General features: G+C 32.4%; 1 protein-coding gene, 1 long non-coding RNA gene and 1 pseudogene across 3 annotated transcripts; 1 reads left to right on the forward strand and 2 right to left on the reverse strand.

The window, feature by feature from the left end:
• Window positions 1-216: 216 nt before the first annotated feature.
• On the reverse strand, window positions 217-4,627 carry LOC114726634 (zinc finger CCCH domain-containing protein 18-like). 2 transcript variants are annotated; one of them, XM_028913299.1, is made up of 8 exons: window positions 4,553-4,627; window positions 2,605-3,520; window positions 2,355-2,510; window positions 2,078-2,257; window positions 1,738-1,814; window positions 936-1,106; window positions 745-835; window positions 217-645 (listed from the first exon to the last, which is right to left on the reverse strand). In XM_028913299.1, exons 2-8 carry the CDS (start codon window positions 3,504-3,506, stop codon window positions 576-578), a joined length of 1,647 nt encoding a protein of 548 aa, XP_028769132.1. In that variant the 5' UTR covers window positions 3,507-3,520; window positions 4,553-4,627; the 3' UTR covers window positions 217-575. The 2 variants fall into 2 exon arrangements, with proteins under 2 accessions (XP_028769132.1, XP_028769123.1); XM_028913290.1 differs by having other exon boundaries at window positions 4,408-4,621.
• A 9,941-nt stretch (window positions 4,628-14,568) lies between these two features.
• LOC114726729 (uncharacterized) lies at window positions 14,569-15,091 on the forward strand. The gene is made up of 3 exons (XR_003738523.1): window positions 14,569-14,608; window positions 14,780-14,858; window positions 14,984-15,091. It is a non-coding gene; the product is annotated as an uncharacterized LOC114726729 (long non-coding RNA).
• An 856-nt stretch (window positions 15,092-15,947) lies between these two features.
• On the reverse strand, window positions 15,948-26,682 carry LOC114725981 (putative DUF21 domain-containing protein At3g13070, chloroplastic; annotated as a pseudogene).
• Between the last annotated feature and the right edge of the window lie 1,062 nt (window positions 26,683-27,744).

Raw genomic sequence — 27,744 nt, forward strand, 5'->3', positions numbered from 1 at the left:
CATAATCTTTTTTTGCGATTTTTCCATTATAGTTATATATAGGCAATTATTGAATTCTAATTCTTCATTTCTTGTTGAAAAATAAAATATACGAGACCAACAACTGGAGATATTGGCAGATAAGCCATAAAACATTACAAAAACTTCAGATGGAATCATCCCTAAAATATTAAAAACTTTATCATAGCAAACATCTAATTAACCTCAGACAAATTCTAAAAGTTGAAAAAATGTAAAAATTGCTTCATATATGAACATATGCCTGATGACTACAGTAACATCCCAGCTACATAGCCTTTAAAAGAAATGAAACAACAAACTTTCTTTCTATAGCTAAAAGGTAAAAACCTATGGTCATCTTCTGTGTAACCATGTATTCTTCTTTGTTCCCAACAATTCAAAGAGAATTTCAAAAAAAAAAAACTCAGCTTGTATGTACTTGCCATAGACTTAAACAACGAACTGGTAGAGAAGAGCAACGTAAGCCTTGTAAGTATATCGAATTAAAGAAGCTGCTTTTTTGTCTGGTGCTGTTTTTAACTCTATATGTCTTTCTCCTGTATTAGTTTCCAAATCTATATAGCTGCAGAAATCCCACTATCGGTCGGAAATGCAAAAGGGCTATCAGGCAGATCCAGTCCTTGGCTGCATAATTTCATTTTGAAATATATATTATTATCTGGAGATACTTTTTTTAAAAAAAACAAGAATCCCAATCAAAATTTATAAGAAATCGATTCATACCCGTCCTCATCAGTGCTATTGGTCTTTATGTACCTAGGTTTGTCAATCGCAGTATAGTTTAAAGATTCTGTAGGCTGAAAATTAAAAGGGTCTGCACAATACAAGAAATCATATCGAATTAGCATAACATAGGTAGAATAGTACGACTTTAGATTTATACACAGATTGATGTTGATATTTCTCATACACACCTCTTGAAGCTTTTAGCCCGTCCATGGAAAATCCAGGATACGGTGGATTAAACGCAGGGTTTTGGTTTAGCTGCAGCTCGGCAAACCGTCTCCTCTGAAATTCGAAGGCTTGCTCTTGCTCTTCACAGAACTGTCTCCTCAGAAACTGAGGGTCACCAAAACTTCTTGACACTATAGAATCAGTGTATCAGTATAATGGCTTCTTGTACAGAAGGTATGAGAATAAAGGTGACTTCTATTCAAAAGCTTGAACCATTAAACTAAGGCCCTTGAACAATTTCTTTACAATCGCATGTGATTCCTCATATGCAAACTTTTCGGGTTTGAGGTGTGGATCACACACCCTACGTATAAATTTTAGATTGCTTGGTTGTAAAGACTTTAATATCATGCCAAAAACTACTTTAACTCGAAGTCTTAAGGTAATAAAAGAGAGCTCATGAATTTTTTTTCCTCAATAATCTCTAACAAAACAAAACCAACTGAAATCAGATCGCAATCATATCACAAAATAATCCAAATCTTTCACATTCACCAAGTAAATGTAGTGTGCAGTTGAAGAGAAATAGATGGAGAGGTGCAAGACCAAGAAGCTTCCAACATCAGAAGCTGTTTAGACCCCCCCCTCCAACTACACCCTGTGCGGTACTATGAAAAAAAAAAAAAAATTTCAACCACAATAATCATTTCAAATGGTTATGTCATGGAGGCAAGAAAACCACTGATGCATGCAAGTTTTCCAGTATTTTAAAACAGAAGATGAGTTTATAGATTTCAAACCAGAAAAAGATATCATACTCACTTGAGGTAAGTTCAGAATGTATATCTGCATATTGTGGTGAATAGCAAACAGGAGGCTCAATTCTATCAGGGTGTTTCCTGCATCAAATTTGAGGTGCATACATAAGTAAAAAAAGCTAGCGCATTACTTAGGAATTTAGAGAATCCTTCAAGAAGGATACTTAGGTAGCGGTTAAGTTCATAAGCATTAAATGATACTAGCATGTGTCAATGTATTTTAATTTAGAGATTTTAGAAGTTTTGAAAGCTGAAACAACAACCCATTCACTGATCAGAAATACAGATTCAAGCATGAAAAGTCAATTCCTCTCCCATGAAAAAGAGGCATCCAGGTATTTCACCTGTCAATGATCTTTGATTTTTCCCTGTAGGGTTTCACAAGCACCCGGGAGCCCTGAACATAATGGGGGTTCCCCTTGTCCAAAACTGTCTTAACAGTTTCCGGATCAGCGAATGTTACAAATCCAAACATCCTCCTCTGCTGACATGGAATTCTTACATCTTCAACAGTTCCAAAATTGCTGTAAATGAAAAGCAATTTAACACAACTCATCAACCCAAACCACTAACTATAATGAAGTGACAAAAAGCATTTTAGATACAAAAACTTTAGCTTACCTAAAGTAGTTTGAAACATCCTCTTCTGTGAAACTGCAGTCAGCTGGGAAAGTTAAATAAATCTGTCGTGCTGCACTGATATTTTGACCGGGGTCTCCTCTTTCCAAGTATTTTGGTGCATCTTCTGCCAGAACTACCGCATGCTGCCCATGAGGTCTGTAAGAAAATCAACCACAAGTTACAGGACACATTCAAATAAGAAGCATTTGACCAATTTACTGTATAGGATTGCCTGTCGATGAGATTTCACCTGTCTATGACCCGAATAGCATTTTTCAATCGGGCAAGAAGCTTTGTCAAACTATAGCCAGATTTTCCATGTCTCTGGCTCTCAGTTAGATAACCATCAGCCTGAAGTACCTTTTTATACTTCTCATAGTATGCCATTGGGAGGGACGCAATTGTAATAGGATTGCCTCTTCTTGATTTCAGAAGCTCAACAATTTCTGACTCTAACTGCGCTAATGATCCTGGTGGAATTAATTGATCATCATTACTTGCATCATTTCCAAACATTTGAGAAAGTCTCTCAGACCCAACTTGCCCGTGATAATATCTACAGCTACTTCCATGTTTGCAGAAACCTTTGTTAAAATAATGACAGGTCTTGACAGGAAATTCGGACGAAAACCTTCTACCAGCTTTTGCATTCAAATTTCCTGGGGAAGTATCTAAGCTATAATAGTCATTCACAATCCCACTGTTTCCAGCAATCACTGGAGCCATATTATTTTCCAAGCCAAACAACTGGGTCTGCTTCTGAAGTTCTGGCATGGAATCCAAGTAACTCATTGGCATAAAATCTGTGTTTGTAGTGTTAGTATTAGACTGTGGTTCCCAAAAAGCCGGGAAGCTTGCTGGAGATGTAGGGCTTCTAGAAGAAATCATGGATAATTGGCTTAAACCATGTTGTGCAGAATTCAAAGGAGGTGGGACAGGAAGTATGGAAGATCTAGAAGACAGCCTTTGCAGCTCCATTTTGGTCTTAAATGCCACGTCTCTTATCACATGATCAGGGCATGACGCCAATTTAGCCATTTCCTGCTCACCGTGATCTTGTAGGAGGAGGTAGCCAATTATTTTTGTTGCATGCTCAGCATCAAATTTCTGAATTCTATCGAAAACAATTCTTGTATGGTCTGAAATATCCATAGCTTACCTTATCACTGCCCAAAAAAAAAAAAAATCAACTTAGCACAAAGCAGCCATTGCAGATTGAGCATAAAGGTAAAATCTGAAACCTAACGTTAAAAGAAGCAATGGATCAATATAAGTCCTCCTAACAAGGGGAACACACATTGTTCTTCAGCCCCAAGGAACCCTATTTCATGAATCAAAATATAGTAACCATAACAAAACAGAGAGAGGAAAAGAATCCTGAAAAAGATTGATGCTTGATAGAGAACTAGATTTTCTCCAGTTTTTCTCTGTTTACACCGAGAAAGAATGTTACTTTAGCACAAAGAATTCTGACAAAGAGTAATACTAGACAGTGAATTATGTTGTTCAGTTTTCCTCTATTCATGCCAAGAAAGGAAGTTTTCTTTAGCACAAATGAGATAGGACTGTTTTTCCTGATTTGGAAGTAAACAGAGAACGTTAGGGAAAAAATCGCGCGTCATCTCCAAGCAACATAAAGAAGAACTGACAGTCGATTCTGAAACAAGGAACGAAAACTGCAGAAATCGAAGGCAATTGAATCTCAAAGGTCAAAACACATTTTCGGAATCAAAATTACAATAAAGAGACATCGTTCAAATTTGCATACCGTTAGAAGAAAGGAAGACAATTACTCAAATGTTTTGCAAGCAGCCATTGTTAATGATTAAAAAACACTCAGAATACATATGAGAATCTGGAGAAACACAAAAGAAGTCAATTAAGTTTCTATCTTTTCCAGTGTTTCAAAATTTGAAACCTTCGTTACTTTTAGAAAAAAGTTGCAAAAAATCAAAGTGAGTTTATTCTTAAGAGCCCCTTTTTCTTTTCAAAATCAAAAACACCAATCGAAAAGAGACCACACACACACAGCATCCTCCCAGTTCACACATACCCATCAAAACCCAGAAGACAACCCGTTCTTGAAATGCCTCAAGGTCCAATCTTTAACCCATGAATCAGAGAAATACAGGGAAAAAAATTTTCAGAACCGAGAAAGAATCAAAGACGAAACAACCTAATTAGTGTCTCTCTCTTACCTAGTAGAAGAAGAAGAATAAGAAAGAGTATGAAGACTGAAGAGTGAGTAACCCCCACATAAACACAACCACACTGGCACACTACACACTAATCAGTAATCACTGATATATGTGGGCTCCGTGGAGCAGTGGGTTTTGAAAATCAAATGCACAGCTGTTAAATAATCAGAGATTTGAGGCAAATTATTATCCTTAATTCTCGAAAAACCATAACTGCTTCTTCATGCTAATGAAATTACCTATACGCCCCTCTGATATTATTATTTTATTTGATTATAAGATATGTGCTACTAGATTAGGTTGGATAAACATATAAAGTTACTATTAGACTAGATTAGCTCGGCAAAACCGATGTTGTGTTTGCTAATTTTAACAATTAATTATAGCTCTTAGCACTGCCCAGGTCGGCAATATACATTTATCTTAAGGAACACAAACATGGATTTTCCTTTGTCTCTTTTTGTTTTTCATTTTTTAAAAAGAAATTATAAGATGGGGCCTACTTAAATCTGAGCCACTAGGTGTGATTCTGAGGCTAACGCCTCAAATTTTGCTAGATTATCTGTGACCAATTCAATATATTAATACCCATGTAGATAATAAAATTTATTAAAAAAATCACGTTATTTATAATTTATAAACAGTAGATTTTATTTTTCAAATCTCATATAATACATAAAATAATAAATATAAATATATAGTTTGTTAAGATAATATCAGTTGTGTAGAAATATCAATATATGAATTAATACTCTTAAGATCGAAAGTTGAATGAGCTACTTTTACCAATAAAATTATCATTTTTATATGAATAATAAATTTAAGCTAATCATTTATGACATTATGAGATACAATTATTAGGACAGAAATGAGAAAATTTTTACAATACATATCATATATGATTTCTTAAATAAAATGCAAAATTTATAATTTACATGCGCATGTATACATACACATGTGTGTATAATTTTAAATTACTTGAAGCTGACTCTCAAATATGTTTTCTAATTTACGATACAAAATAAATTAATTATGAAAAATTTTATCTCTAAAAATAAAAATGATATTTTCAATTTCAAAAATAATTTTAAAAAATCTTGTGAAAAAATTGAATTTATTTGGAGGGAACATACACAACCACACAGGATAAAACATGTCGCCATATGAAACCTAAAAGGCTATTAATCACGTGGCATGGCCCACTTGATCCTAAGCTTCACTCTCATTGGCTATTGCTTTCTTTGGCAGATAATAATTGGTCACGTTTTTGTTTTTTAAATTGCACACAATAAGATTAAATCATAGTATTATTAAAACTTATCATAAATTGGGTTTTAAGTTATAGCTGGATTTTTTTTGGGTTGATAAAATTTGGGAAAGATAAATTATCATACTTTTTGAATGAGATTTCACTCACTGGAAATTTTAGAATTCATATAAAATATCTTTGTAAATGCTACTCTTTAACCTATAAAATATGTCTTATTAATAATGGAATTGTTCAATTGTACCTTATTAAAATTAGCAGTCAATTAACTCTAAACAAGTTATTAATTTTGGTAGGAAAATAGAATTATATATTCACCATTATTTGCAAATAACTAGTAAACTTAAAAAAAGAAGAAGTAATTATCAATTTCTTTGTAATTAATTGATAACTAATTCTAATAAAGTAGTTTTCAATTGAACAAATTCACTAACAACTACCTAACAGGGATTGACAATTTCAATATGGTAGATTGACAATTATATTATAGCAAATTTTAGCATATCTATAAATACATAAATTAATATATAGTTTATGATAAATTTTAGCACATATCCTATTATTAAGGAAAAATGACTAAAAAATGATTGTTAAAATTTGAAATAACAAAATAGGCATGCAAATAATTAAAATCACTAAATGGACCTGAGATATCAATATGGAATTTTGACAATTCGGTAGAAAAACTAAAATGCCCTTGAACTCTCTGAAAACATGAACAGACGGTAACTCTCAATACGAAAGTTGTAATTCAAATTACGAATATTGTCATTATCATTACCAGGATAGTGAAACTGGCTCTAAATACATATTACTTGGGTTTAAAAGAAACGAGTTGTAAATGGCAATAGTGAGATGGTAACTCTTATTACAAAAGTTGTAATTCACATTACAAATATTGTCATTATCATTATCGAGATAGTGAAATTGACTCCAAATACATGTTACTTGGGTTTGAAATAAACGAGTTGTAAATGGCAATAGCAAGATGGTAACTCTCATTAAAAAAGTTGTAATTCATATTACAAATGTTGTCATTATCATTACTAGGATAGTGAAATTGTTTCCAAATAAATGTTATTTGGGTTTAAAATAAACGAGTTACAAATGGCAATAGCGAGATGGTAACTCTCATTACAAAATCATAATTCACATTACAAATGTTGTCATTATCATTACCGGAATAATGAAATTGGTTCCAAATACGTGTCAGGGCATTTTAGTCTTTTTACCGAATTATCAAAATTCCAGATTGATACATCATACTTATTTGGTGATTTCAGTTATTTATAAGCCCATTTTGTCATTTCAAATTTCAATAATCATTTTCTGATATTTTTCCTATTATTAATTCCTTGTATGTCTGAGACATGTCAGCAAGTGCTCATTGGAGCATTTCGGTTTTCAAACAAACGCTTCAAAAGAAAATTAAAAAAAAAAAAAAAGCAACCATGGATTTTCCAAATTACTTGCAGCTTTTGCTCCTTTTCTTTTTCTTTTTCTTTTTCTTTTTCTCCCCTCTTTTTTGATAATTTTTTTTCCTTTTGATGGGTATATTAAAAGTGGATGAAAGACAAGATGTATGTGTATATAACTTTAAGTTATATCATATTATTATTTTCTTCTAATATATAAACATAAATTGTCGTATACACTCTATAAACAAGTCCTCAAAAGTGGAAAATCAATGAAGCCGGCATCATCATCGATCTCAATCCCCCTTTACTCTCTTTGATTTTTATTTTTTAATTAATTAATTTTGCGTCCCATGAAGTAAATATTTAATAATATTTTTATTTTGTAAAAACATAAAAAAAGAATTATTTCTAAACTCTCCCAAATATGCGTGAAATCCCCTTTGCTTTCGTTCTCAGCGCAATAATAATTTAAATATATAGTGGCAGAAAAATTTTACTCGTCACTTTCGATTCTTTTTTTTCAAGTGATGGAACATATAAACTAATATAAAATACTAATTAAGTTTAAATTTTGTGACGGTACCTACCGCGGAGATAATAATGTATATAAATAGTACTAGTACTTCACAAAATTAATTTAGTTTTGATAATCACCATCATGATCGGTTTATATAATTATTAAATAATGAATTGGCTTTGAGTTGTGGAAGGCAGATGTCATTTTCAATTATTTGTTATCTTAGAAAGAAGCAGTTTTACGTGTGTTGTGTTTATATGATAATTAACAAAGTTGACTAGGCTTTGGTTTTAATTTCATGTCTGTTGGCCCAAAAACAAACATGTGTGGATATTATCCCCAGAACTGTTGCTATGCTTCAAACCACAGAGGTCAAGTTTCCAAAATTTGGCATCAAAAAAAAAAGATATAATTATATCAACAACATCACTATTCATTTTCGCCTCACATAGCTGAATTGGAAATAATTATAATTATACATGCAATTTTGGGAAAATTTTCCAAAAATCACAATTGCAAAATTTATCCCACAAGTGCATGTGAAATTTGTTTAAAATTCAAGCAATGTAACGTATCATCTGGCATATGTTTATCTTACAGGGTGCGGAATAAAAAAGGTTTGCGTAGCTGAGGATATGTCGTATAAATTGAAGAAGAATTGCACTTGTGTGAAGATGAGTTAGTTGCATCTCGGGTACCTGAGTACTTAGATATCTTTAAGTAATAAATCTTGCAATGGGATTTTTCAGCAATTTTCTTTATAATTTTCTAAAAATATATATGTGGGAATGAATATATGATCAGTCACGGTCAGATTTGTTGAGAGTAGGAGAAATGCCCAGATCCGCAAATGATGCAACTAATTGGGCCTCTCTTCTATTTTTTGTTTTTAGATTTTGTCCCCCCCACTCCTCCCTCTCTTCAATCATACTTCCCATTCTCATTTTACAATTTCAGTTATTTCTTAAAAAAGTAAATTATTTAATTTGTACAGTTTTTTTTTGTGAAAATAATTTATACAGTTTTGATTCAGTTACAATCTAATTCTCTAGAGTTTAACTCAATATTCAAATTTCAGATATTTAATCCGTTGATTCCTCTCTCTCTCTCTCTATAGATAAACTTTTATGACTGTTTCCTTACAACTCAATTCGTAAAGGATTAGATATTTTCTGAAAATATAGGAGGCAATGGATTAAACAGCTGAAACTTGAGTGATTGAGTTTGATGAGTTAAATGTTTAGAATTAATAGAATTGGAACAAATATATGAATTTTCTTTTCTTTTTGTTTTTTTAAATAGCGATCATACTCTCCAATGGTTTTTTTTATTTCACCGCACATATATATCTTCTTATAGGAGACAATCCTATTTGAAGTATTTCAAACATTAAATTGGACAACTCCACTCTCAACTAATAAATTTTGAATAATTAATTTATCATATTATGAGGAATTAACCTCCTTTCGCTAAACTTAAAACTCCACCTCCGTTCTAGTTGCTGGGTGAATGTGGTAGAATTACAGTTAAAGCATTAGCCCCAATGGTTGGGCCAATTCGTTAGCCCAACTCTTTTAATTTGTTATATATTCCCTTTTCATCTTTAATAAAATAAATATCATAACCAACAAGTGTTTGGTTTAGGTGGAAGGGACTTGGGTACCTTAAACATCATGTTTTGGGTTCGATCTTTAGGATGGTTGTGTATAGAACAAACACTGTTAGGAGGGGTCCTCGTACGGCGCTTGACAGTATCCCGAAGATTAGTACGACGCCTAACAGTATCTTGAGAGATTAGTCTCTCACCGTTCGAATAGGAGGATATCACTATATTTATCTCAGCTTTTTCCTTACTTCCCTAACTAAATCACCTTTTCATGATTTTAAATAACCCCCCTTTAATTAAACAACCGATTTAATTATTTCATTATATGTATAAATATTTCAGGGAGTTGTGAAGTTTTCTTCCCCCTAAAAGCTGTGAAGTTGCAGAAGCAAGGGCAAGCATAATAGTTCTAGAAGCAGCATAAACCCCCTTTAATTAAACAACCGATTTAAATTATTTCATTATATATATATAAATATATTCAGGGAGTTGTGAAGTTTTCCCCCTAAAAGCTGTGAAGTCGCAGAAGCAAGGGCAAGCATTATAGTTCTAGAAGCAGCCAAGCTGGTCCAATTTGCCTCCTTATTATTTTATAAAAAAATGAAAGTGGTGTTAAAAAAATTAAGAGAGACGTGTACAAGTAATCACTAATACGCGTGATGAAGTAGTAAGGCACCATTCATTTAATTACATTATTTTTTTAGTCAATTTAATTACATTATTTAAACTTACTCTTTTGCACGTGTATGCATGTGGGAATTAGAAGACTACTCATTCTAACTTTGATCTACTTTCCAATTAAGTTTGACTTTATCAATTGGAGCTTTTCTTTAATTTAATTTGAATGCTTTGCAAAACATACATAAAAAATTTGATACACAAGTACCACCAAAATAAATAAATGGCATTGAAGGATTATAAGTTTGTAACTAATTTTTAGCATCTATAATTAGCCCCGTTGTGATTTAAAGAATAATGCTAATTTTACATTCTATTTGCAACTAATATTTCAATATTCAGAATTAAATTTCAGAAAATTTAATTAAACTTCTAAATTTTGCTACTAAGCTACATTGCTTCATGGAGATAAGAATATTTCTATTCATTTACTTTTATTATTTAACCTTATAGTCACCAAAGCTTTTGGTCTTTAGGCAACCCTTCCTTTGATCCTTGAAAGAACTCCTTAATTCCATAATTTGCTGACTTCATAAAAAAAATTGTGCGTTCACATTCATAATAACCTTTATTTTTAAAACATTACTTAATTTGTCTATTTTATTGCCCAATCGAGGATTCGCTCCAGATCATAAACGTGGCACAGCGAGGTTTGCAAGGCTGTCCCATCGCGACAAGCCTCCCCATTACGTCATCAACACACAACAAAGCATGATGTCACTACCTCCCATTTCAATTGTGAATATAAAATAATTGATTACATTTATAAATTTAGAGACTGCAAGATAATTATATATATTGAGTTTCACACACGGAATTAAGTCATTTTGAAGAGGTAAGATATACTTTTAGTTATTCAATTTTGACATAAAGTCTCATTTTGGTCTATTAACTTAAAAAGTAAGTTTTTAGTCCTCTTACTGTAAAACTATTAATAAAAAATGATGATATTAAACTCTTAAATATTAGTAAACATTATTAAATACTAATATATTAAGTTTAATTTTTAAAACAATTACGATTGTTATAAAACAATCATTTAAGACTAACAATTTTAGGATTAAAAGTATATTTTTTTAAAATTAAGGGACCAAGCTGAAATTTTGTATAAAAGATAAATGATCCAATATATACTTTAGCCATTTGAATATATATATATTGGTAGCATTTTAAAAATTAATTCCTTAATTTATTTATAATTATATAGGAGTATTTACTAACTAATTTAAATTTCAATTTGAGCCCTGTCAAATTCAAATAAAGAGTTCCATCCACGAAGGATTGATTTTATGAGCCCAACTTGAGGGATATATAATATATATATATATATATATATACAGGTAATTATTTTAGTTTTTTGAAAAAAATTTGAAAGATAACTTTCAATTCTAGATGAAATATACGTAATTAATCACAGATTGAAACGAATTAAACTTGCATTATAAATTTTAAATAATTTAAAGTTTGTTAATTAAGTAACATTTTCAAAACCGATTTGACAACTAGATGTAACTGAGCCATGCATGGATGCATAACATGTGTAGGTTGACTTTTGAGATATGCATCCACACACACACACACACGGGGTTGACTTGTTTGGTTTGAATGGTAAAAATATGACACAGCGCGTTGAACCCAGAGAAGGCGGATCTTCAAATCCCTTTCTTAATTCAATAATTCTCATCTGTCTGAGACATCTCAGTCTATCTCAACTATATATATGTGCAAACACCAAGCTTTCTTCTATACAAACCAACCCAGGAACTGGTACAGCTTAATCTTTTGGCCATCTCAAGGGAATTGAAGAAGAGTACACACACACACACAGAAATGCAGAACAAAGGCCATGAGCATAGCTTCAGTGGCTATAGGTGATCTCTCTCTCTCTCTCAAATTCATATTCGTGAGACAGACTTATCGAATTCACCTGAAATATTTTGTTCTAATTTTCTAGTTATATATATATATATAGTATATATATAATGCGGGCAGGGTTACATCAGTGACGTTGATAGGAAAGAGAGAGATAAAGTGGTGATAGTAGGAGAGAGGAGTTGATGCAACGTTGCTCACCAAGTCTTTGAGGAGAAGTTCAGCTATGCCCACCTTATCGGTGTCTCCAAACTGGAAGCCTCTTAACAATTTATATATATATATATATATTATATATATCTAAATCGTATGGTGTTATTTCGGGTGTTTTTATTTGTTGATGATTAAAAGAGGGGCATATAGAAGTTCTGAAGTTTAATATTCTGTACTGTGTCATTATTATGTAATAAAATAAAGTGCATGTATGATTTTTTTTTTTAAGTGTTTCAATCAAGTTTGGAAAGGTGGGTTGCTCATAGAAAATTAGAAATGGCAAAAGGATTAGAATGAGGGATTCTCATTAAGCAGTGCACATATTTTGTGAATTCTATTTGGATGAATAATATTTTTCATCTTTTTCTGAATTATGTTTCCTCCCCTAAGCTGTGATCATCTCTCCCATTAAGTCAAAGACACTACAGTTGAAAAGAAACATTTGACTTGTACGTTTAAATTAAAGTGTTGGCAGGACAAAGGCACATGCAAGCCATATGATCTTTTGTATCCGAGTGTACGTATATATTTATGTAATCTTCTATCTTTTTTTTTTTTTAAAATGCTCCAAGTTGGTGACGAATGGCTTAATTTTTATTAACCTCGTGTTGAATATTATAACGTCCAAGTATTAAGAATTATCACATATACTTAAGACCTAAAAGATTCTAATTAGTGTTAGCGTATTATGAGCTTTTGATTTTGTTTCTTTTTTTTTTTGCATTTCTTATTATTCCTCGTACTGATAAAGCAAAGTTTAAAAAAAAAAAGTCACATAAATAAATCCAATCACAGTGCAATTGTGGTCATTTCAAATAATGAAGATGCCTCATGATGGAGATCCCTTAATCTTTGATATTCCACCGCTTGATTGTAGATATTTACTTCATACTATGCTACCTCCAGTCTTAATATAAGAGCGAGTTGACTAATTTGAGTAGATTAAATAATTAGTTAAGTTAGTCATTTATAATAATATGTGTTGTCTTTCCTAAAATATCCTTACTAATCAAGTGTATGGCTAGAATTAATTATTATTACAAGGCTATCTTGAAAAAAAAAAGATAAATATGAGAGACAAAGTGAATTGGAATCTTTATTTAGAACCAAAATAAAAGTTAAATGAACTTTATATTAATGATAGAGGTAGTATGCAAGAAGCATAGTGGACTCAGCTAGTTTATTTTGTCTTCAACCTTTCACATCCTTTTTAGCGTTCAGAAAGGGCGCACAACATGCCAAATGGAAGAGAAGGAACCAAAATCAATCTCCTCCAAAGAGAGCATTTTGCTTCAGTCTCCGACATTTCTTCATCACTATTCATGAGTTCAAACCGAACAACACTCATTTTCTAGCATGTGCTGTCTAGAATCTGCAAGCAAGACAAACAACTTGGATATTAGAAAAGAGCTTCAATGTCAATACCAATATGCAAAAATATAACCCATAGTAAATTACACTATTCATAAGCTTAGCTGAGAACAGTACAACTCATCTCTAACATCGCAGACTGCATAATGCAGAGACAAATAGCAAAAACACTATGCTCACTGATTACCTCAAGTTTGTGGTCACGAGGTCTTATAATTAATCGAGAATAACGCTAGTATTATACCTAGAACTGTTGCTATGCTTCAAACCACAGAGGTCAAGTTTCCAAATTTGGCATCCAAAAAGGATATAATTATATCAACAACATCACTATTCATTTTCGCCTCACATAGCTGAATTGGAAATAATTATAATTATACATGCAATTGTAGGAAAATTCCCCAAAAATCACGATTGCATAATTTATCGCACAATTGCATGTGACATTTGTTTAAAATTCAACTGTAATGTAACGTATCATCTGTCATATGTAACTTGTCTTTAACGGTGTGCGGAATAAAAGAGGTTTGTATGTAGTTGAGGATATGTTGCATACATTTATAGAAAAATTGCGCTCGCGTTGAAGATGAGTTTGCTGCATCTTGGATACCTGAGTACTTAGATATCTTTAAGCAATAAATCTTGCAATGGGATTTTTCAGCAATTTTCATTATAATTTTCTAAAAATATATATGTGGGAATGAATATATGTATCAGTCGCAGTCAGATTTGTTGAGAGTAGGAGAAATGCCCAGATCCGCAAATGAAGCAACTAATTGGGGGTCTCTCTTCTACTTTGTGTTTTAAATTTTGGGCCCCCCGCCAATCATACTTCTCAATTCTCATTTTACAATTTCAGTTATTTCTTAAAAATAAATTATTTAATTTATACAGGTTTTTTTTTGTGAAAATAATTTATACAGTTTTGACTCAGTTACAATCTAATTCTCTAGAGTTTAACTCACTATTCAAATTTCAGATATCTAATCGTTGATTCCTCTATATATACAAACCAACCCAAGAACTGGTACACAGCTTAATCGTTTGGCTATCTCCAGGGAATTGAAGAAGAGACACGCACACACATACTGTTAATTGCGTATTAGCTATGAAGGTAAGCTATATTAATCCCTTCTTTCATATATTCAAAGTTCTTCGTATCTCTCTCCATCTCCTCCTCTCATAAATGTTTCTGCTGAGAATTTTCAGACTCAAACCGTTCACTCTTATCCTTCTTGTTTTCCCCTTCTCTCTCTAGTTTTAATGCATAAAAATGATATTGCAGCAAAAGATCGTGATTGAGGTTCCATTGAAGTGCGAGAAATGCAGAACAAAGGCCATGAGCATAGCTTCAGTGGCTATGGGTGATTCTCTCTCTCTCTCTCTCTCTCTCTCTCTCTCTATCTCACACGAAATTCATCTACGTGAGATAGATTTATCAATTCACCTGAAGATTTTGTTCTAATCTTCTGGTTATATATATATGTAGGGGTTACGTCAGTGACGTTTGATAGGAAAGAGAGAGATAAAGTGGTGATAATAGGTGAAGGAGTTGATGCAACTCTGCTCACTAAGTCTTTAAGGAAGAAGTTCAGCTATGCCCACCTTGTTGGTGTCTCCAAACTGGAAGCCTCTTAACATTTATATATATATGTTATTCGTATGTTATTTAGGTGTTTTATTGTTGATAATTAAGAGGTGCATATAGAAGTTCTTTAGTTTAATCTTCTGTAATGTGTCATTATTATGTAATAATAAAAGTGCACTTATGATTTTGTCAAGTGTTTCAATTAAGTTTGGAAAAGTTGGTTTCCTCGTAGAAAATTAGAAATGGCAAAGAGGATTATAATATGGGATTCTAATTTAGTGCACATCCTTTCTCAATTCTATTCGGATGAATAATATTTTTCATCTTTTTCTGAATTATGTTTCCTCCACTGAGCTATAATCATCTCTCCCATTAAATCAAAGACACCAGAATTGAATAGAAACATTTGACTTGTACACTTCAAATTAAAGTGTTGGCAGGACAAGGCACATGCAAGTCTTATGATCTTTTATATGTGCGTGTACGTGTATATTTATATAATCTTCTGTTTCATATTTTTTTTAAATGCTCTAAGGTGGTGATGAATGGCTTAATTTTTATTAATTTTATGTGAATATTATAGCGTAAAAGTATTAAGAATTATCATACCTAATAGTTAAAATATTCTAATTAGTTTTAGCGTATTATAAGCTTTCTGATTTTGTTCTTCTTCTTCTTTTTTTTTTTTTTTTTTTTGCATTTCTTATTTTCCTTGTACTGATAAAACAAAGTGAAAAAGAGAGTCACATAAATAAATCCAATTACAATGCAATTGTGGTCATTTCAAATAATGAAGATGCCTCATGATGGAGATCTTGATCTTTGACATTCCACAGCTTGATTGTAGATATTTACTTCACACTGATATATGCGAGAAGCATAGTGGTCTAAGCTAGTCCTATCTTGTCTTCAACCTTTCACATCCTTTTTATGTTCAAAAAGGATGCAGCCAAATAGAAGAGAAGGAACCAAAACTCAATCTCCTCCAAAAGAGAGCATTTTTTTGCTTCAGCCTCCGACATTTCTTCATCACTATTCATGAGTTCAAACCGAACAACACTCACTTCTCTAGCATCTGCTGCTAGAATCTGCAAGAGAAACAACTTGGATATTAGAAAAGAGCTTCCATATCAATATCAATATGCAAAATATATAACCCATAGCAAATTACACTATTCATAAGCTTAGCGAACAAGAACAGTGCCACTCATCTCTAACACCGCAGACAGCATAATGCAGAGACAAATAGCAAAAACTCTATGCTCCTTGATTACCTCAAGTTTGATTGTCAGCTTCTTTTGCTTTAAATCCTGGTGTTCAGTATACATCTTATTCATTGTTGTCGTCATCATTTTTCTTTTCAACAATAACTTTGGTGGTCTCACCAGCTTTTGGGATGCGATCGAATGCTACCCATGCAAAGCCTGAGGCTGTCTCATACTGGTGGCCCTGCAATGAAAAGAAAGCTGGGTAAGCATTAGAAGTCCTACTTGACATGCAAATACTTGCTTGCTTCTCTTTGAAGGATGCCTAAATTTAATTTTAACTATTTTACTTGCTTCTCTTGGACAATAGTGTAATTTGTCCTTACTTTTAAGTAAATCAAATTAATGCTGCATGTATGGGACAAACTCTGGCATCTTGATTTTCAATTCTTCAGAAAGGTGATTTATAGATGTGTTTGCATCCACACCAAATACTCCCTCAGATCGCATAACAATGGAACCAGATTTTTTTTTTGAATCTCCCCCTATCATATAACCAAGGAAGAATGAATGAAAAGTTTTTTCCACATGAATCTCGCAATAATTCCTTGCAACAGAAAAGTATTTGTAAAGAAGGAAAAGCATATCTGACCAATGAGTCCTTTTCATGAAATCATTAGAAGAACATTATAATGAAGCCAAAAACACTGCCCTTGTTAGGCATGTAAATAGAAAGAGCACGAGGATGTGAGCGAAAATGATGAAAAATGGGCTTTGAAATGCAGCCCTTGTAACAGCCCTGGAACAAGTGCACTATTACTTATTTTCAAAACAATAATTAATTCTTTAAAGACTGATATCATCAGAAAGAGTTAACTAAAAATATTTAAGTAATAATTATGATAGAAAGAATAAATCATAAAATGAAAAACTACCATAGTTATAAAAGACTTTGCTAATCAATTTGAAAAGACAACTATGGTAGGAAGGACAAAACTAATCCAATAGAAGTCTATTATGATTATTAACAAGTTGTATTCATAACAAAGCAGTAGTCACTATTTCATAATAACCAAAATAATAATATAACAAGAAATAACCAACAGTTGATTTTTACTTATATGTTAAATTCATCATGAAACTCTAGAATTTCAAAAATATAACTAAAACCAATCATAAATGAGCTAAGGCATTTGAAGTCTACCAAAATAACAACTACTACCACCCATAATAATCACAACCATCAACCAAAATAAAAGTAATATGTATTCAAGAGGGCTCCGCCCAACAACACAAGTTTAGAATGCATCGGAAAAATTCAAAAATGTGTTAAGTATAACAAAAAAACCCTAAAGTTTGGCAATATATATCAATCAAGGCATGTATAACAAAACGGAGGCTATACAAAACAGAAAGAGAAACTTAAGCCTTAGACAACTTCTTCGAGACCAACATTTGAACCCTCGCTTGGAAAAAATATTAAATAACCACAATTTCAATTCAACAAGGATACATATAGTGATTACAAGATAGTTAAATGAAGCAAAGTATAATTTCGAATAACATATAGGATAAACATCTTTACAGAAAACAATATATAATAATTCAAAAGATAACTTGCATGTACAAAACTTCATCAACTATTTCTTATAACATCTAACAGAACCCATGGGCTATTCATATATAACAGGATTTGTCTCTTTAACAAGACTACATCAAGCTCTCCAATAATGAGGTATAACTTGGCCAAAAGTTACAGAACTTGTATCAAACTATGGGTTCTCTTTTCTTGGAATATGGAAAAGTGTCATGTCCCTTGGGTTGGCCTTTGGCTCGGTCAAGGAAAGGGTGATACTGAGGGTTCTAAGAATGTTAAAGCCAGCCACTGGGTGCTAAGTGACAGCTATACCATGTGGTATAAAATAACCAAACCTCTCACGATTACATTTCAGCACAACCCAATACAGCTCTATAAGCATTTCAACCATCCAATTTCACACAATCTAGCATTCATAAAGTATGCTCATATTCAATGATCAAATTTTGTTCAACATCAACAGGATAATCATAAGATAAAATAATTCATGTCTACTTAACTAACAAATTTATCAAAACATAAATTTCTATTTTTTTTTTCACTTTTTATACACGAAACCCCATCACATATAATGATAATATTTATAATATTAACTTATGCTTATAATCACATCAACAAGCATACAAGATATAGATATTGATTATCCCAAGTTCTTGATACAAGAACTAAAATGGGAGGACTCAAGACCCAAGAGCCTAAACCAAGCTTGCTCTACAATAATGAATTTATAAACATATACTAATAAAAAAAATACTAATTGATATAATATTAAATATTTCATTGGTTAAAACCCCATAATTGGCTCACTAAAAAATTCTTTAGGAAAAAAAAAGATAATAATTCTATCCCACCAATCATCCTTCCTAATAACAATTCCTAAAACTTCTTGGCTCTATTTCACTTATTAAAATTATTACTAGGAATAACTCCTTCTAATAATCCAAAAATCTCCAAAAGTGCTTACTTTAATACTAAAAAAAAAAAAGCCATACTTTAACCATTCCCCAAATTATTATTACCAATCTTATTTTCTTCTCCCATTAATCATCTCTCACTCATTATGATCATTAAATGGTAATTATTTTCCCAATTATTCAAACATCCAACTTCTACTAGTTAAAACACTCTCCAAAAATCATTAACGTTCACATTCCAACAAAATCCTTAAAGTTCAAGCATTGCATCTTCAATATAACCTCAAATGAACTAAACTAACAAATCAAATTCAAAATTAATGTCACCAAATCACAAATCACAATTTTCCAACCAAATCCTAACTTATATTTCCTCAAATCAACCATCTAAATAAAAATTTAGGTTACAAGACTCCTATTCTAACCCCATAAGCTCCATTACAAGGACAAAAAAAAATTATCAAGCCCTAACAAATTCATTTCTGTCATAAACTTACAAAAATAAAAAAAAAAAGCTAAATAAAAATAATATGATGAAAATAGCTTACCTAAATATCTTAGATGAGACCAAAACAAAACTCCCTTCCTTCCCTCCTCTCACCCACTCTCAACTTGCCCCCACAGCTCGCTAGAGACGAACCAGAGGAAAACAAAAGGAAAACGAAGCAGAAAGGGGAGGGGGACAAAGAGTTTGATCGTGGAGTACACGTGACCCTCACAAATGAAATGTCTCTTTGTTTTTTTTGTTTTTAAATTCTGAAGGGGTACGGCCGATCGCCCTCACGGCGGTGGGTGGCCACGTGCCACCCACTTGCAAAATGATGAGATGGTCACAGGAAATGAGAATTACTCCCTTCCCTCTCCAATAACAGTTGGTGGCCACGTGCCGCGCCACCTACTTTTATTATTTTATAATATATGTTTTATTTATTTGATTATTTTTAATTTTTTTAAGTAATATATTTTTTTCCTCAACATAACTTGATTTATTTTCTCATTCTTCCAAAATTATATAGTTTGTAATTAAGTCATTAAGAATAAATTTTATTCTGTATAAACTCTTTACTCAAATAATAACATAATTCTAATTACTATTAATTAATCACACATATAACTTAAAATTTAAAAATCTGGAATGTTACAGCTCTACTAAAAATGTGGCAAGAATTAATAGTGAGTCTTACTTTTGAGTCCTTTTCATCATAAATTTCACCAGTAAGTTTTTCAACAACATCTTCTAGAATAACAATAACAATCTGTCAATTTCAATAAAAATAAGACATGTAAATTCCAAATAAATTTAACTTGTCAAATTATTAGAACCAATATTTGGGATGCATAGTGGATTTCAGCAAAAAAAAAATCTAGAGTTTAATCACATCTAATTAACTACATTTATATATTAAGCTTCCTTCAGACTGAACTAAGCAACATAAGATTGCAACAAGCAGAAGCATAATGAACAAGTTAATTAAAAATAAATTCATAACATTGGAAGGAAAGTGTCATTAGAAATTGGTCATGAACTGTAATAAAAACCAGGAGAGATAAAGGCTACATATGGATGTGAACAGCGTATCGATATGGGCCTTAGAAACTTAAAAAATTTGTAGTTTGAGGATGAAGTTTCAGGTAAATTAAAAGTTATGGTTGGCGAACCTTCTACAAATGCTTCAGGATAACCAACACTATAGAGGGCCAGCCTTCTTTCTTCCAAATCCAAATTTCTTGCGCTGTCCTTGGGAGCTAAAGTTACAAGTTATCCCAAGACAACAGAATCAGATTGCTGATGCCTTAGCGAAAGAGGGTCTTTCCAGATCTTCCTTTATGGATTCGTGTCCTGCTCATTTGCGGATGATTGTGCAAAAAGAGCCTATGGGATTCATTTCCCCTCCTACTTAGTTTTCCTTAGCTGGGCTTTGCCCCTCTCTTGTATCACCAAAAAAAAAAAAAGTTATGGTTGGCAGCAACAATCTTACTGTTGATTTCATTAGCATTTACATTGACTCAACCAAAGTAAACAACCAACAACCAGAGCATGTTCCAGTGGTCTATCTTACAATGGATCAAATGCTAACACATATTCAGATTCAATGAACAAACAGAACTACTTGGCTTCTGGTAAGGTTTGTACATACTCCCGCAGTTCCACCATATTCATTAAGAACAACAGCCATGTGAATCTTTTGAATTAGAAACTTTCTAAGCAGATTCCAGACAGCCATTCAATCTGCAAAACCAATGATTGGAGTTTATTCATTCAATATTCTAGAATAAACTAAACACAAATAGATGCCTTACTACAGCTAACAATCAGAAATGATTTTTTTGAAACACTATTATGTTAGAGAAATATTTCCAAGAGTCTGAATAAAGAAACTTGCTTCATTGGACCACAATAGATCAATTTAAATTTTACATGCTTACTGGACACAAGCCAAGAATGGACTTTAATGATAAAGTAAAAAACGATTGTGCTTATGGGAATAATGCTATTCACTACTCAAATTGTACAAGTCGGCTGAATTCTCATAGGCATCAAGGATGGCAAAATATGCAATAATCCAATATGATTAGACAGGTTCAGGTTGGATTGTGTTTGTTCTTGACTGACCCAAATGAGGAAAACTAAGTTTCTACTAACATTTAGCTATTGACAAGCGGGATAACGATCCTAAACAATCAAATTACATAAACTGATCATTTTGTAAGGTAATCCATTAAGGAGAACATATCAACATTTCAATTTTCACACAAAAAGTTTTTGCATGATATTTGGAAATGTTAACAGCAGTGAACAGCCACAAATAAAATAAATGAGAATGACTTCCAAATAAAGATTGAGACAGAAATAAGTTACTAGGTACCAAATATGCAGGCTTGCAAGCCATATCTCCAACGGTAGTACTATACTTTCAAGTAGCTCACCCTTCAAAATCAAACAGAATATAATTATTGAGCAGTATGAGATGGGATATGCAATTAATACATAAAGCTAAAGGAGCTCATATAACATATAGCAGGACTAAAATTTTCCAACCTTCTGAACATAATCCAGAAGATCCTTTGCACATGCAATGCCAAATATATTATCTACTCGTCGCTCAAAAACAGGTATCCTATAAAAAAATCAGGTTAAATTTTTATAAAGAGGAAGAAAACCAGAATCACTGTGAAGAATTTTTCTATACCTTGAATACTGATTAGTGAGCCATAAGTGATGAAATCTACAAGGGCAGCACTGGCATCAATTGCAACCATATCAACAAAGGTGTCATTGTGACAACCGTTCTTTTAAAACCCATTTAGATCAAAATTTTCAATCTATTCGGACGATTAACTATAGAAGAAGAAAGAAGAACCTTAAAATTTTAAAATCGCTATCATGGTTAAAGAAATAAACTTATATTACGAGCCACATCAATCGTTCACTTGGGCCTTGGACTTTCAAAGTCTAAAATATCATTCAACCGTTAGCCCAAACCAAACTTACACTTTCAAACACACGAACTGATAAAACATTTTAATATAAGTCATAGACTACTGTTGCTTGTACCTTTTGGTAGGTATTACAGCCACAAGCTTTAAATATTGTCTCCATATCATCAATCCAAGCCTCAGCTTTGTCAGAATCCATACCCTCATCAAACGTCTTTGGGTGATGCCGCTCTATGTCCTTCGATACGCTTTTAAGGTTCACCGCTTCTTCTTTTCCTGATCGCCTTTGTGAACTACTCTCTTCTCTGGTTCCTTCAATGGAACCCCTGTGGATGACAGAATTTCCCACCGACGGTCCAGGAAGCCCACTCCCTTCAAACACTTCCACAGCTTTCTTGACTCTCAAATATTCCTCCATCTTCCTTACTCTCTCATCTACCATTGTAACTACCACTTCCCTTAACTGTTGCAGTAAAGTCTCCTGGTTAAACTGCAGAGGATTCGGTGGTTGATTAGGTGGGTTTGTGGATTCATCTCACCCTGATCAGTTTGTCGGGATCGTGTCCGTACCATCCTCCCCACCTAAGGATGGAACCCACCAAAAGAAACACAAAGTAAGGACAAGCATAGACACAAAGTAACAGGAAGGTTATGTGAGATTATTATATATTGCCACTAAATGCAATGTAATGCAACCCACTTCACAAAATCTTTAGCTCTGATACCAAATTGTGACAACCGTTCTTTTAAAACCTATTTAGATCAAAATTTTCAATCTATTCGGACGATTAACCTGATAGAAAAGAAGAAACCTTAAAATTTTAAAATCGCTATCATGGTTAAAAGAAATAAACTTATATTACGAGCCACATCAATCGTTCACTTGGGCCTTGGACTTTCAAAGTCCAGAAATATCATTCAACCGTTAGCCCAAACCAAACTTACACTTTCAAACACACGAACTGATAAAACATTTTAATATAAGTCATAGAGCCCATTAGTAAAAAAATCAACACTATCAAATGAGTGTAATACGCAAAGTCTAAAATGTCTCGGACCTCCTCACGGCCCTATCATACCAGATAGTAGTAATTAAAAGTATTATTTTACATCATGATAGTATATGAGCCCTATGTGGCAATATATAACAAGTCAGCACATAGAACAAAAGCAGGGATGCTATACAAGCTATAACAGCATACTATGCCTCCGGAGCCTTCCCTGATGGGCCACCACCGGAACTATCACCTGAAAATGTTAAACCACGGGGTGAGACAAATGCCTCAGTAACCAGCTTTCCAACTCATCATACATACTAACATGTGCTCGTGAGGTGTCAAGTGGGATAGTTATTAATTCTCGAGAAACATAGATATATCCATAGAAATATAATTTCAATCATCCAAACCCTCACTATGGGGGTCAACACACAAGCCACATAAGTCTATCCCTCACTCTGGGGGATCAATCAAACATATGGGCCTATCCCTCACTCTGGGGGACGAATAAGAAGCCACAAAGGCTTATCCCTCACTATGGGGGACGAAAGAAGAAGCCAACCAATGTGCACCAATGGCGGCCTTACCACGTGGTAGGATAGGACTCAATCCAAAATCCAAATAACAACCAATCATTCACAATATAATAAAAATGTCTCAATCTTTTCTCAGTATAATCCATGAGATATAAATCATATATCTTTTCCAAACTTCTCAATCACCATTCCAAAAATCCCACAAGACAATTTTCATAGCTTAAAAGATATAACATATCTACTCAAGTTCCAAATATCAAATATTATTCTAAAAATAGCAAAATACTCACAAACAACATATTAGCACATATAACAAGTGGAAAGTGGTTACCTCTCGCCAAAGCAATACCGAGGATTACCACAAGGTCAATTCTTTGCTCAACCAATAATTAATCTACACCATTAATATAACCACATATTAATATAAATAAATTAATTAATTAATTAAACTTCTCTATATTATTTAAATTTATAATTTAATTAAATTTTTACTCTAAATTCCCGCAATTCTCATAACTCAAAAATTATTAAGTATTTTAGAAACAACTTAAAATTCCTAATAACCCAAATTATTTATTTACCCCCTCCAAATTATTTACCTTAATAAAAAGGATTTTCAACAATTTCCAAATATAAAATTTTTATGTTATAAATTCTAAAATCTTCATTTAAGTTTAAACCTCAAAATCAAACTATCAAAAATTCAATAATACTTCAAATATTTATAACTAAATAATATAATCAAAACTTTAATGGTATAACTACCATATATATATATTTCCATAAATAATAAACTTTTTAGCTACAATAATTATTTTAAAACCTCCAGTCACCCAATAAATAAAACTAAACCGATTAAAACCTCAATAATATATCAAACAATCCAAATAAATTATTTAACTTAAATTTAATCGGTAAAAATATGGTATATCTCATACATAACAGATTTTCCACTAAATAAATTAATTTAAATACTAAAACTAGCAAATAGAGAAATCTAAACGATTAAAATTAACAACTCATTTACTTCTAAATTTCTATAGTCATCTTTTATCAAAACTCAATACTTATATCATATATAAGTCTCAAAATTTTCTCTAATCATCATAGTAATAATGTAAATAGGAAGCTTAAAATATACGGGAAATATTTATAAAGAAAGTTTGATAAAAAGAAGTAATTTTATGTACCTAAAATATCTTCAAAACTTGCCCTCTGCTTCATCGGTATGCTCCTCTCTCTCACACACTTCAGCTCTCTCTTCCTCTCTTTTCTCTTCTCTTTCTCTCTTTCTTCTTGCGCCTACCGAGGGAAATGAATTGTGGGGGATATTTAACACCCCCACACAATTATTGGGGAGGGGGTTTTTCAGACCCAACCCTCACGTTTTCCACCCTTCCCCCAATTTTCCACCCTCCTCCAACTTTCCACCGATACCGAGGTATCGGTGGAAAGTTGGACTTTACTTTTTTTTTTAATAAAATATTATTATATTATATTATATTATTTTTCAATTATTTTTTATTATTTTTTTTTGAATTTTTTTTAAGGATATTACAGTCATAACCTCTATAACATGTGTGTCTTTTATCTCCAACACATTTTCAATCATGTCCTGGGAAGAATAATTTCATTCAAGATATTTATTGGATAACAAATTAGCAATACAATGGTTAAATAAATTAAAAAAGCATAACATTAGAGTTTTTTCATATGGACATGTAATAGTATAATCATTAACAGGACATATAATAAAAAAAAATAGTTACAAAAAGGACAACATTTTTTTTTGTGGCTATACGGACACTTAAAATTTTTTTCATGTTCTGGTTACCTGTTCTTCCTCTATTGCCCCACTTAACTCTGCTCCTCTTAACATCAATTTTAGCTCCTCCTCACTTACATATGGCTCACTGATAGATGAAAATGAAGCCAACTACTTAGTGTAAAACCTAAAAGATCTAATAAGAATGCCCGAAAATGATACTTTTAGCAGATTTGTGACTTGAAAATGGCTAAAGGCTGAATATGCATGCTTTGGGCCATACGAAAGTAAAGTCATAAAAAAACAAGTTGGTAATGACAAATTTTTTCTCATTAAATAAATATCCTACAAGATATGTGGAGGTCACAATATGAAAATAAGATTTTTTCGCCTCCCTCATGCCATATGCTCCAACGGTCTAAACATATAAATCCTTGCATAATTTATTAGGAATAGGTATAATATGAAAAGAAAAAGATCATTCTCTGACTAGCTTTTCTGCAAACCTTCTTCCCTTTAAGCCGAGCAATTTCAGCATCCCCATTGAAAGATAAGTAACAACTCTTCCTACAGGATACAATAGGAGGGAAAGCCATGCTATTGGCTCGACCTACAAGCATCAAAGCCACCAATATTTGTCACATAAAGAAGTTAGAGCAGAAAAATCATAGAATATCATGGAATAAGTGCCTAATTTCCAATGATTAAATTACATGATATTTTAAGAAACGTGAAGAAAATATACAACCCACCACAAATCGAGCCACCTCTGTGGCATTATGAACAGCTATACTTTTTGGAGTAATTTCAACTAGAAGCAAAATGGTGACCTTGTAAGATTATGCAGAGAGCACATGAATTAGATATTTATGGGAGAATTAAATTTAAAAAAAAATTCTTTGAGGGTGTTACTTGCTAGGTAAGATGTAGAGTATCTAAGAAATTAAGATGAGAACATATAATTAGACTAAATGAAAAATATATCTCTGCATAACACCATATACAGAAGCATCTTCCTTGGTCCACCTAAACATGTCACTCGCATCTTATCAAATAGCTTATCATCTTCCTTGTACTTTGATACTGTAATGCCTCTAGATGGAAAATGGAGATAGAAAATTTTTCCAGCTGAAACATTCATCGGCATTATCGTTGGCGGATTCTGATTCCCAAAGCAGCTGATGAGTGGTTGAGTTCTAAGAATACAAGATCGAGGGGCCATGATGAAGACGTCAAATTGTAACACAAAAAGAGAGCTTAGACAGAGAGAGTGAGTTCTCGAATTCACAAAAGAGAAAGACGATAGGTAAGGTGAGTATGTATGTTATTATAGAGGCAGAGAAGAGGTGAGATTGTTTGCCAAACAAGAAATTGATATTGATACAGAGAAATGGTAGTACAAAAAAGATTTGTAATCAACTAAATGCGCCAAGCATCCTCACAGAAAACGGCATCGTTTGTCAAGTGAAAGAATGAGGCACGGGGATCATACTGAATTTTCTTAAAAACTAATTAGTCAACTCGCTGTTATATTACAGACTGAAAGTAATATTAGATTCCTATTTGGCTTTTTAGCCAGAAAGCTGATAGGATTGTACTAGCTTTGTTCCTCTTTTACTTTGAAGCTGGCTGCTTAGTTGAAAATGATATTAAAATAAGACTTGTATTTGAGCATCGCACCTACAACAGAGCCACCCTATACACAAAACAACCCTTATTGCTTTTGAATTCAAAGGATATAGTTCTATTTTATCCTTCCAGTCTTGCTAACACATGAAAACATTAGAGGACCTACCACAAGAAGAATCTGCAATGACAAGAAGATGCTTTGCTCCTTCGTGTGATGTTTAATAAGGCATATAATAAAAAATTGTTACAAAAAAACTAACAATTTTTTAGACCATATATTATGCTTAACAATTAGTTTTTGGGATAGGATTTTTCAAATAACTTAAGTACCTATAAATTGGTATCAGAACCAGATTGTTGACAATTATATATTTTATTATACTCAATGTGGGACTTGGCATCCTATGCTATTAAATCCTCATCAATTGGCTCAAAATCCTTTATGGATAGCCTTTTTTGATACCGTTGACAATTTCAATCTGATACCAATTGATGTGTATTAAAGTGGGATAAGAAACCTTATTTTAAAAGCTAGCTATTGAGGTGAAAGAACCAATTTGTTTAATCTGGAACTTATTAT

The sequence above is a fragment of the Neltuma alba genome, unplaced genomic scaffold (assembly GCF_004799145.2).
Source record: "Neltuma alba isolate B1F8T4 unplaced genomic scaffold, ASM479914v2 tig00002420_pilon, whole genome shotgun sequence".
Lineage (NCBI taxonomy): Eukaryota > Viridiplantae > Streptophyta > Magnoliopsida > Fabales > Fabaceae > Neltuma > Neltuma alba.

Bases quoted from the DNA above. Each gene is read 5' to 3' on its own strand.
- LOC114726634 (XM_028913299.1), bottom strand. From the start codon at position 3,506: ATGGATATTTCAGACCATACAAGAATTGTTTTCGATAGAATTCAGAAA. The intron at 2,258-2,354 runs GTAAGCTAAAGT...TTTCATTTACAG, and splicing joins GATGTTTCAAACTACTTTAG to CAATTTTGGAACTGTTGAAG. The intron at 1,815-2,077 runs GTGAAATACCTG...AATTTGATGCAG, and splicing joins AAATCAAAGATCATTGACAG to GAAACACCCTGATAGAATTG.